This window comes from Phoca vitulina, unplaced genomic scaffold (assembly GCF_004348235.1).
Source record: "Phoca vitulina isolate PV1807 unplaced genomic scaffold, GSC_HSeal_1.0 scaffold4, whole genome shotgun sequence".
Lineage (NCBI taxonomy): Eukaryota > Metazoa > Chordata > Mammalia > Carnivora > Phocidae > Phoca > Phoca vitulina.
In genome coordinates, this window is record NW_022589707.1 from 78,136,439 (window position 1) to 78,148,961 (window position 12,523).

General features: G+C 41.1%; 1 protein-coding gene across 1 annotated transcript in view; it reads right to left on the reverse strand.

The window, feature by feature from the left end:
• SLC26A5 (solute carrier family 26 member 5) overlaps positions 1 to 12,523 on the reverse strand; it is a 50,207-nt gene that overhangs the window by 20,656 nt on the left and 17,028 nt on the right. The window contains exons 2-4 of the mRNA XM_032401286.1: positions 7,933 to 8,137; positions 5,989 to 6,128; positions 699 to 809 (exon numbers count right to left, since the gene is read on the reverse strand). Coding sequence (XP_032257177.1) covers positions 699 to 809; positions 5,989 to 6,128; positions 7,933 to 8,084 — 403 coding nt within the window. The 5' untranslated portion in view covers positions 8,085 to 8,137. The remainder of the gene's footprint in view (positions 1 to 698; positions 810 to 5,988; positions 6,129 to 7,932; positions 8,138 to 12,523) is intronic.

The window sequence follows — 12,523 nt, forward strand, 5'->3', positions numbered from 1 at the left end:
TGGAGGGAGGGGGAGAGAGAGAGAGTAGCTGCTTCAGCTCCTCCTTTGACTCTCAACTGCATGACAGACCCTGAGGCAGAACTGCCCAAGATGAGCGCTTCCCAAATCCTGACCCACAGGAACTGTGTAAGATAATCAAGTAAATATTTTAAGCTGCTACATTTGGGCATATTTGTTACCCAGCACCGGACATCGGAAACATTGTGTGTGTGTTCGCTGGTGGTAGCCTCGTGCAGCACCAATGCTGTTATGAAGTCCATGTAAGTCTTATCCTAAATACACTGGGAAAAGTCATGTATAGTTCAGAGCCTCAAATAGGATGAAAATGTGATACATGCATAGTAATTAGGAACATGCAGTAACACTAATAAAATAAAAAAGAAAAAGAAAAACCAGATCCAAGCAAATTGTATTATGAACTAAAGTACTTATTTCCCAGATTTCAACAATTGCTCTTTTTTACATGAGAAAATGTTTTTTTTTTTTTTTTTTTTTCCCCATTATGCCAAGATTATAAGAAAGCTATTCGTTCTGGAAATCTGGGGGGAGTCTATTTTTATAAAGCACCTAGAGGGTATGCAGTAACAAAATTACTATGAAACGGATGTTCTGATAACAAACAGGCTATTTCTTTGGCACACTGCAAAGCTGGGAAATCCAAACAGAATGGCACTAAAATATCAACTCGAAGCTTTTACCTATGGATATGTGTCTGGAGGTTCCAAAAAAACAATACATGATAACAGGGTAAAACGAAGAGTACAGGCCAAACACCGGAGGTACGGCAGCGAGCATTGCAAAGGCTAACCCTGTGGGATTGAAACCGAACAGGAGAACAGAGGGTTATATATACTCATCTCTTGGCACTTTAGGATGAAGCAGTGAAAGCCACATTAATTTAAGCAGCTGGGTCTTAACCTGCCCACCCTTGCATCCCAATCTACACCCAGGCTGAGACCCTTTTCCCTGTCATCCCCTCTTTGCCAAGGGGTGGACATTTTTCTGTTTTATTCTTTCCCAACCCTAATAAGGGCAGAAAGTCTTACTTGACTGGTGTAGCTATAATCCGTGTTGATGGCCAAATGCCGGCTGTTTCTGTACCAGGGTGTTTTTGTGGGTCTGTTGGGGATCCCTTTTCAATAAGGAACTCCCAGTTCCCAGTTCTTACACCTCTTCCAAGTTCTCTCTGCGGGCATATGTCCCTCCCTAGGCAGTCTTCTTGGGCAGGTACCTTTCAAATGAGCCAAGCCTCATTACCTTCCAGAGCACCCACTTATCCAACGGGAAAGCTTGGCGCCTTTACAAGAAGCTTTGGAAGTGCAGGTCACGCCCACTGGAGGGCTTCCCATTCTGCCTACATGGGCAGTTTACACCCTTTTATCTGTCGATTTTTTTTTCTTGCAAGAATTAGGCAACAATCCCCCCAAAACTCCAGAGGACATGTGTTCAGTGCTCTTGAGTGGTTCTCTTGCAGTCACTCCTACCTTGACTTTAGGTGGAGGGGAAATGTATAGTGCTCACCTCTCTCTAGAAAATGCTCACTCCAAATTTACTATCATATCCCTGGTCCCCAAATATATCCTGTTGAAGTGATGCACTAAAGAGACGGTTTGGTGTCATTCACTCATAGTTTTGCATAGATGGTCTGGCATCCTCTTCAGAACGTGGAGACAATAAACACCCCTGTTCTCAGCTCAGGGAGCTCAGCCAAACGTCTGGGACAACTGCAAAACTCACTTAATGCATTGGCATGTCGTGAAGAAAAAAATTTTAGCCAAAGAAGAGTTGGGGAAGCATCCTTATTCCATATATAATAATGTGGTCATTTTAATGTTGTCTTTTTTTAAAAAACAAATTTCTATTTTTTATTTTTATTTCAAAGGAATGCATGCCTATAGTTTAAAAAGCCAAGCAGTACTAAAAGGCTCTGAAGAAAAGCAGGCTCTCTTCTGCCTTACCTCCAGGTTCTGCTCCCCAGAGGCGCTCACTTCCAACTAGCTTAGCTGTTTTTCTACCATTTATCTCATTTCTCTAAATCAACAGTTTTCAACTAAGAGGCTTTTGCTCCCCCCCCCTCCCCCAGGGACATCTGGCAATGTCAGGAGACATTTTTTGTTATCATGATTGACTGAGGATGGGGGCTGTTCGTGGTATGGTGCAGGGCTGAGAGACCTTGCGCTAAAGAATGTGTTGGCATTATTATTCTCAGTTTATCAGTTTCAGATGTTAACTACTGACTTCCTATTTTTTCAGCTTCCACTTAGTTATATCATAATATGTGATTTTTTTTTCCTTTCTAAGAAGTTTTGAGATCTTCTCTTTAACCCTGGTATTCGGATATTTATTATGGTGTGCCTCGTTTTATTTTTTATTTCTTCTGCTGGGTACCTGGTGGTTTCTCGCAGTCTGAAAACTCACATATTTCAATTCTGAAAATATTCTTTGATAGTCTCTTTTGTTCTGTTTAACCTCTTCTTTCTGGAACTGCCAGTAGATACATGACGGAACATCAGGACTGATCCTCTCGTGTTCTCATCTTGCCTTTCTTATTGCGCACGTATTCATCTTTTTCTTCTACTTCCAGATTTCCTCTATCTTCCAACCCATTTGACTGAATGTTTTACTCCAGCTATCATATTTTTAATTTCTATGAGCTCTTTCTTGTTCTCTGAAGGCTCCTTTTAAAAATCACATCCCAGGACACCTGGGTGGCGCAGTCGATTAAGCACCCAACTCGATTTCGGCTCAGGTCATGATCTCAGGGTCATGAGATGGAGCCCTGCGTGGGGCTCTGTGCTCAGTGTGGAGACTGCTTGAGATTCTCCTCTGTGTCTGCCCCTTCCCCTGCTCAAGCTCTCTCTTGAAATAAATAAAATCTTTAAAATCACATCCTGTTCTTATCTCATGGATTCAATATGTTTTCATAACTTGCTGAGAATATTACAGGGCAAATATGTTTTATTTTGCCCTCTCCATTATTTATATGCCCAATGAGGTCCTTCTTTCTTTTTGGTTTGTTTTCTTCCTTGAAGCTTCATGTGCATTGGCCCCCTTTATTTACTGATGAGCTTTACTGTATGGCAATTGGGGGACCAGCCAGCATCTTGGTTGGGGAACCCCCAGTTGTCACTATCGCTTTTTTTCTCTGGGGGTGGGTCATCGTGTGCCTTGGGCTGTAAGTTCTCACAGGCTCTTTGGAGCTGCACAGGGCAAAGAAGAGCCTTTGTTAGTGCACAGGTCAATGTGTAGACTTCATTCCTCCTGACATCTTTCAGTGCTTTCACCTGCCATCCACTGAGTGGTGTTGGTGGGGACCTGGGTGTCCATGTACTTGCTATTTATTATACAGACTTTCAACCAATCCTCTTGCTTCTAGCCATCTGCCTGACTCTTACCTTTGACAATCCTTGGAGCTGCCAATTTCCCAATGTTCTGCAAGGCAGACACCCAAATACCAGCTTCCTCCACTCTGATAATTCAGTTGTCACTCGTCTATCACTTGCCATTTTTCTTCCTGCTCCATGGTGCCTGCTCTCCCATTTTCTTTGTCCTTGCTAGTTTATACCATTTCCCTCTGCTTTACCATCACTTTAGAGGGATTTTAAATTTAGAGAAAGAAGCATGTATTCAATTAAGTTCATGAATGCATTAATTCAATGCTTAACAAAGTCTTTTTACTAATAATTTACCAACCACAAGAAATTAACTTACTATCTCTTGGATCTCTGTCTTTGCTACATTTTGGTTTTCCTATTTATCTATCTTCATTGACTAGTGATGGGCAGAAAAATACATTTTCCATACAAATTTGATTGTGCGATGACTTACATCCCTTAATGTTCAACCTATTGGATCATTCCTTCTTCCTTCCTGTAACACCACAGGTTCCTGGTTCTCCTTCCCCCTTTCCAGATGCTTCTTTTTCAGTCTCTTCTGCTGGTTCCTCCTTCTTTATTTGGTCTTTAATGTTGGACAAAGCTTGATCCTGGCTCTCTTCTCTTTCATTCCACATTCTTTTTTTGGGCGGCCTTCCATGGCTTATGTATGTCAAAGATCCCCAAACTGACATCTCTAGCCCACAGCTCTCTTTGTAGCCCATATTTTAAATATAAACATGCAATGTCTGTTTGTCTATCTCACAAGCATTTCAAATTTAACATGTTCAAATTTACCCTTCAAATTCATCCCTCCTGCAGTCTTTATTACATCTGCAGTGGGCACCTCCAACCCTCAGATGTTAGAACCAGAAATCTGAGAGTCATTCTTGACCATCTTTCTTCCTCAATGTCCCCACATCCAACTCATCAGCCCAGAAACTTTAAAGTAATTCTTGACATGCCTTTCTTCCCCATTCTCCCCTCAATCAATCCAACAGCCAATCTGGCTGACCATAAAATACAGCATGTATCTTTATAACTCTTTTCATTTTTATCACCACCACCCTAGTTCAAGATGGAAGATGGCTAACAGGTCAAAAATAAATCTGTGGAATGGCATTTTAACCCAATTAGGCACAATCCTGAGGATTTCGCTGAAGTATTAGTTTACACGATTTCACTGCAGTACTTCTGTAGCTTTTTTTGTCCCACTTGATTCAATGTCAGTTTCACTTGTTTCCCATTTCAGATGCTGAGACTCTGTGGGCTCCCCTCCCTGCCCCCACCCCCATCTTTGAACCTGTCTCCTTCTCTGCCCTTGGGGTGTTGGTGCCAAAACGTATGTGAAAAACCATCCTACACCTGGTACAAGGCTTATGTTTAACAGATTTGGTAAATCAGTCACTTGGAAAATTAAAAATGCAACTAATTGATCATTAGGGGAAGTGGTTTTTTTTTCTTGACAAATTGATCATTTGGTAATTAATTTTGGGGAAACTGGAGAAGGGAATAGATTCTTGGCCAATGGACCTAGAGGCTGTTCAAGCCATTATCACCTTTTCCCTATACTGAGTCCTATCACCTCTAATTGGTCTCCCCACTTTCATTCTGGTACCCCTCCCACCAACCAAATCCACTTCACCCCAACAGCAGTCCTAGTGACCCCTCAGAAAGAAACCCCAAGTGAAAGCACGGTGATGGCTTTCAGTGCACTCAGAGTGGAATCCAAAAAGTGGCCAACAAGGCCCTGCAGATCTATCACTGCCCACCTTGCTGGCCACCGGCCCCTCTTCCCCTACACCCCTAGCAAGCTGCTTTTCTAGTAATTCTTCAAACCAAGTCTTCAAATACTCAATTCTTTCCCTGCTAAGTGTCTTCACACATGCTATTCCTTCTGCCTCAAATGCATTTCCTCTCATTCCTTACCTGCCTCCCGCTCATCCTTAGGGCTCAGCTCAAATCTCAAAGAAGTTTCCGTGACTTACCTACTTAAGTTAGGTTTCCCTATTATTATCTTCTGGTACCCTGAATTTTCCTTCATTGTGTTTAACATCATTTGTAGTTAAAAATGTATATGTGCTTTTATTTGCTTCATGACTTTCTGCCTGATGGGACTGTTAGATTCATAAGGACAAGGAGAGCTGGGCAAATGCTTGATAAACATGTATGAATAGATGAATAAATTAATGAGCATTTTCTTAAATTCTTATATCACACATAAAAATCACACAAATGTACAGGAATTCAGCATATCCTGGTCCCTTGTAATTAGAATATGGACTTAAAAGTCAAGAACCTTAACAAGGAGAACTCCGACAACACATTCATTGAGTGACTGGCTAACTTAGGAAGAAGTAAGGCCATGCCCAGCCAGTTCCTAGAAATATACTGATCTGCAAACTAGTATCATCATATTCTACAACTACTGTCTCTGGGCTTTTTAAGGGTTAAATATTTCTGAAGAATTCCTTTAGACAGGTAAAGGTTACTAGAATATGATAAAAACTATGAATTCACAATCATGATGAAAGTAAACAGAAAAAAGGTCAACAATTGTTTGAAGAGATGGTGGCAAGGGAAACAACACAAAGAAATAAATATACCTACTAACCTTGAGGAAGCTGAAGCACCCCTGTGCTTATACCTGAGACCAAGTCACCCAACACATACTCTTTGAACTTGTATGCTGGTAACCACTTTGTTATGGGCAGGAACATATAAATGATATTTCGTATCTTCTTAGGAGTACATCTGGGAGGACAAAAACAAAACAAAACAAAAACCCAAAAAAACCCAGAGATAAAATGAGGAATACTTCTAAAGAATTCACACCAAGGCATTTTCCCTTCCCCGTATCCTGAAGCAATAAGGAAAAATTCACATTCTGTGCTAAGAATGACCTTTCCACTCTGCAGAGATCAGAAACAAGAAGATATGCTTGTAAACTTTTTTTTTTTAAAGGGAAACATCTGAATTGGCTCCATAATAATGCTCTACAATTTTACCAAGAAAAATTTAGCTTCAAAATAATTGAGATACCTTGGAAGCTATTATTTTAGCAGATGAAATCCTAATGTACTTTCTGTGTTGGTGTAAAAACAAAATGGGGGAATTATTTACTGATTGAGTAAATTTTTGAATGTGGAACCACTGACTGGCAGGCCCATTTAGTTTCCCCTGTCCTTATAAAATGAAGGAAATTTATACAAGTACTATGAGCTTTATGGATATGTAGTCAATGCTTTAGGGTCTTTGATTAGGTAAACTCAAAACACCATTTGTCACTCATGTGTTATAGCGGATTCCGTGTCTGGTTGTCTTGATTAGGTGGGACATCATGCTGATAAAACCCAGGCCTTGCATTTAATCCCTACAGAGTTCAGTTGATTTTGATACATAGACTATGTTCTGGGCCCTGGCCAGTCCTTTTGCCAGTCCATGCCAATCATCAGAGACATCACTAAATAAGAGATGGACAGATGGGTTCCATCACCACCACGACAGCCCCAAGTTCTCCAGGTAACAAGGAAGCAAGGAAGCAGTTTATTCCATTCAAAAGACAATGCACTCTTGCAGCATGCGTGGTACTTTATATCATGTCTTTAGTGGCCAAAAGTATCTGATCACCAGGTGAAGGAAGATATTGGAAGGAGATTTGTGGCAACTGTGGCAAGAGCCATGAATTTCAGTGAGACAAACTAGATTAGATGCCCGTCTCCTTGTTTAGAAAATTAAGACATTAATAATAGCTACACTAATGTGGTACTTACCACGTGCCTTGGACTTTGCATATATTGACAGATTTTAACCCCCAGGAACTCTATGATGTAAGTACTATTATTATCCCCATTTTGTAGAGCAGGAAATGCAAGCAACAGTTGGTAGGTGATTGGGACTAGGATTAAAACTCAGACCGTCTGACTCCAGTGAATACATTTTAAAACTCTCCTGGTGATCATACCTAGAGCGGAGGGTCCCTGTGAAATTTGCACGAACACAGAACATGGACGTGTCTTCCCAAGGGTCCAGAAGGGAGCAATCAAACCTATGGAGCTCTCCAGAGACACACATGCCAGGCAACACCAATTACCAGTCCCAGGCCTGCAACATGTGTGTGAGCGTCTCCAAAGTGAGGAGTCCTAGGACACTGAGTGTCCTTGACAGCCTGGGTTGGGACTTAAATTCAGGATGTTGCCAAATGGGGTAGAAGTCAGGGTGGAAAAAAAAGATAGAGTGGTTGGAACATTCCTGAGAGACGAAGGGAAGTGGTGGATATTTCAAAGGTGGTGGAGTATGGGAAAGCAGGGTATTTAGATAAATTGTTAAACGGATGCCAAGTATAATCAGAATTTAATAAATAGGGTGAAATATATAATGAAGCCGGGGTTCAATCAGATACCTATCCCTGGGTGAACCGTGTGGACAGTTTGCAAATCCTAAGTGCTCACCATTTGTTTTATTTTCCCCACTGCACCAGATTTTCTTGATACATTTGACCTCGCTTCTGTCATAACTGAATGACAGGATAAAGGAAATAGGTTAAAACACAACATACGTGAATGCCTGTTTCAGCTTATCCCCAATGGAATCCGAAATTTTGTCCTTCTTGTGCAGTCTTTCCTGGAGGACCAGGTGACTAAAGATAGGCCTTTCCACATAGTACCTCTGGCTTGCTGCGAGGATTTCATTTTCTTCAGCATGATCCATAGTACTCTCAGATTATGCATCAACAGCAGGAGACAAGCATTTCCTGAGTGCCACTAAAGGAGAAAATAAAGAGCCTATTTCAGATGCCAAAATCTGACAGATGACTCTTCCTAAGCATCTCTTCCTTGCAGGATTGTGAGTTCACTGGAGGACTTCTTCATCTTTGGACATCCCAGAGCACCTACCATATAGCTCAGTATCTAGCAACCACTAATAAATCAAATGAAGTTAAAATAAAAAAAAAACCCACATGTGACTTATTTCCTCCCAGGGCAATAAGTAGTAATGTGTATGCTTTTAACAACAGCTCATATTAAATTCAGTGACTAAATTCTGCAGTCAGCTGGCTTTCAGTCCGTATGAGGGGAATAGTGACTCAGGCTGACTCTGACCATTTACATGTCAAGGAACCAGGAAAAGGGCAAGATCAGTCCTTAAATTGACCCCAAGTTTCTTGAAGGTATATTATCCTCCTCTCCAATTCTGTACTCATATTTGATTACTCCTTAAATTATTCCACGGTTCAGAACTAAGGTTTATATATCTCCATGAGGGAAATTCCTGGTGACTAGTGAGAGGTTACAAGTTGAAAACATCAGTGCAATTTTATTTTATTATTATTATTTTTAAAGATTTTATTTATTTATTTGACAGAGAGAGACACAGTGAGAGAGGGAACACAAGCAGGGGGAGTGGGAGAAGGAGAAGCAGGCCTCCCGCTGAGCAGGGAGCACGATGTGGGGCCCGATCCCAGGACCCTGGGATCATGACCTGAGCTGAAGGCAGACGCTTAACGACTGAGCCACCCAGGCACCCCGTCAGTGCAATTTTATACTACTGTTTTAAAGGTGATGATGATGTCATGTTTGAGACAATTAGGATGGCTGGTTTATAGACATATGCATATGTCTATAAATCATATATATATGTATATAAATGCTACATAGTGAGTATTACTAATATGAGTAAAAGAAGTGATTAAGGAATAAAATCCCAATATATCTGTGCAAATGAAAATGTGTACAAGGATGTTAACTATGGCTTTATTATATTGAAAAATTGGAAAAGAACCTCAAATGTCTACCTGTACACAAAAAGTAAATTTCAGTAGAGCGATATATTATATGTTATAAAGTAGTCTTAAAAAGCAAACTAAATCTATTTGTGTCATCATCAATAAATCCCAAAAACTTAATTTTCAACAAAAATGCAAGGTACAGATAGATACTTCAAGGATGCAATAATTTATACAAAGTTTAAAAATGTATAAAGCAATACTGTATGTTGTTTATGAACACATAGATGTAGTGAATGTATAAAACCATAAATGATAAGAGAGAAGGGGAATTAGACTCAGGGGAGATAGAGCTTTAACTTACTGTATCTACAATGTTTTAGTTTATAAAAACAATTGGTGCAAATAGAGCAAAATGTTTAGATCTGATTAAGCCCTGCAGTAAGTGAATGGGTGTTTATTACAGGATTCTTCGTATTTGTCTGTATATTTGAACTATATACCTTATAATAAAAATTAAGTGCACAAAACTAAAGCCAGTGTTCCCAACTGAAGGAAGGTAACAGCAGAAGAGATGGGGGTTAGCCTGAGCTAACAGGTGTCTATGTGGTGACCTTAGGGATGTGGGGGATTACTGACGTTGCCCGATACAATTCCTGCGGGATGAAAAGTTAGATTCTTATCAAACTGAAATTACATTCACACTGAACTCAGGCTCATGTGATCAACCACAAACATCATGCAAAAATAAATGCCTATGTCTAAGGAGGTTAAAAATTCCAGAGTCTAGAATAAAAAGGAAGTCTAACAGCGAAAGCATGGCAAGTACCAATAAGGAGGATATGAGCAGATTAGTCTGGAGAAAGAGGATTTTGCTGCAGAATCTGACAAATAGGGATCATACGTCTTTTGTTTTAGGCTAGAAAGGCTTGTTGGCCATCTCTTGGCTAACTTTTTATGGACACTCTAGGAACTCATCATAATACCCACGAACAATGGGCTGATATATGTGAGTGGAGTCTGACATAGGGCAAGGCAACCCCTCTGCCTTCTTCCTACCCCAAGTCCTCCAGAACATTCCATGACAGTCTTATAGAACCATCCACAATTCAGGCAATGTACCATGCATGCTGCTTTAAGCCCATGCCTACAGTTCTATTCACTCTGATAAGAAATGCTGTTTCCCCCCCTCACTCTCCTTCCATCCTCCCTACACCCTGATCATTGTATCTTTCAAAAGCCTGGTTTTGTCTTCTGCTTCTCTGAAGTTTTCCTTTACCACTAATCCCCTGCATACTGGGTCTATATTTTCTACTTACGTAATTTCCCATTTTTCTTCCCACTGGTTATAATTATTGGTCTCTTCTAGATTGTGATTCCCGAGGCCATACCATACCCTGAGCTCCAAGGGCCTAGCTCAGTCCCTGTCTCTTAGCCGGCACTCAGTATTTGACGCATGAACGATATCTTTGGATTGGTGCTCATGACTGTTGATTGTGTAGGTCATACTTCCTCTCTGCTATTTCGTATTACAGGAGATTAAGCCTTCTTTATTAAAATTTATTATTTATTTTTCTGTATACCTCCTTGGTCTTCTAATGTCCTATTTCAGAAAGGTTATATCTTCCTTCAGAGTCACTCAAAGAGAAAAAGACAAGGTAGATCTGAGGGAGGTCTAATAAGAGTCAGACTTTCTTTTTCGCCCTGTTGCAAAAACCCAGTTTTACCATTGACTTTATGTTCCCCAACATCAATTCGCCCAGATGTCAATGGGATGGATTGTGATGAACATCATCTAAAGATGTTGTAACATCTACAATCAGTGGGACCAAACCTGGCCACTTGCCACAATGGTCTGGGGAAGGCTTAAGGTACTGATATCAGGGCCTCACTTTGAACCTCCTGAAATAGGATTTCCAGGGGTGGGGCCTGGACAATGGACATTCACTCTGTGTGGGTGTTGGCATGCGCTGCTGCACCCGTGTGTGACGGCCTTCTCTAAAGATCTCAGAGCAACAGAATAGGTGTTTACATTGAAACATAGCAGAAGAAACAAAATATTTTTTTTAGGTTTTATTTATTTGAGAGAGAGAGAACGTGCAGGATTGGGGGAGGGGCAGGAGAGGGGGAGGGGCAGAAGGACAGGGAGAAGCAGACTCCCAGCTGAGTGTGGAGCCCAACGTAGGGCTTGATCCCAGGACCCCGAGATCATGACCTGAGCAGAAGTCAGATGCTTAACCAACTGAGCCACCCAGGTGTCGTGGGAATAAAATATTTCCAAAATATTAGACATTCTTACCCTTATTCTCAAAAGTCCTTCCGCTATCCTCAACAGGATTCCTCATTTATACCCATTACTCTGAAGGTCATTTGCCAACACCCATTTCTCCTCCTCCTAGAACTTTAAAATTCCTTCTACTTTATCAAGCAGGGCAATTACACGTGTGTTTTAAAAGTTACCTAGGAGACACTGGCTCTTTTTTTTTTTTTAAAGATTTTATTTTATTTATTTATTCATGAGAGACAGAGAGAGAGAGAGAGGCAGAGGGAGAAGCAGGCTCCCCGCGGAGCAGGGAGCCCGATGCAGGACTCGATCCCAGGACCCTGGGATCATGACCTGAGCTGAAGGCAGACGTTTAACCATCTGAGCCACCCAGGCGCCCGAGACACTGGCTCTTATGTACAAGCAGGACCTGACCTTGAGGAGGACAAGGAGAGCTCCTCCCTGTCCACAGTGGGAAGGCAGAGTATGTGGATACAAAAGCACTTAGGCTGGTAGATGTGGTGCTGGAAAGATGAGTTGTTTCTCTTTTGTGAATTGTATTGAAAGTGAGAAGGAGGGGCGCCTAGGTGGCTCAATCGGTTAAGCGTCGAACTCCTGATTTTGGCTCAGGTCATGATCTCAGGGGCGTTCGGCGGGGAGTCTGCTTGAGATTCTCTCTCCCTTTGCCCCTCCCCACTGCTCTCTCTCTCTCAAATAAATAAATAAATAAATCTTAATAGAAAAAAAAAAAAAGAAAGAAAGAAAGTGAGAAGGAGAGACTGTTGGAGGTCTGAGGAAAGAGAAATTAGACCAGAGACTGACAAGGTATTGCCAGGCAGTGCGGTGTCTACTTGATGTCTATGACCTTACTTGTAAGTAGAAATGAATAAATACATAAATGTGTTTTCTTCCACTAAAAAATAAATAAATAAATAAATAAATAAATAAATGGTCCCCAGGAGATTCAGATGATCAGCTAGATAGGTATTTGACATATTAAAAAATACTGGCTTTCAACTCTGCCTAAACTCAGAATCTCCTCAGGTGCTTTTAAAACCAAGAAATCCTGGGCTCCACACCGGACCAATTAGAGCACAACATCCAGGAGGAGAGCCCAGGCATTTTCTTAAAACAGCATCCTAAGATGATTTTAATGAGTAG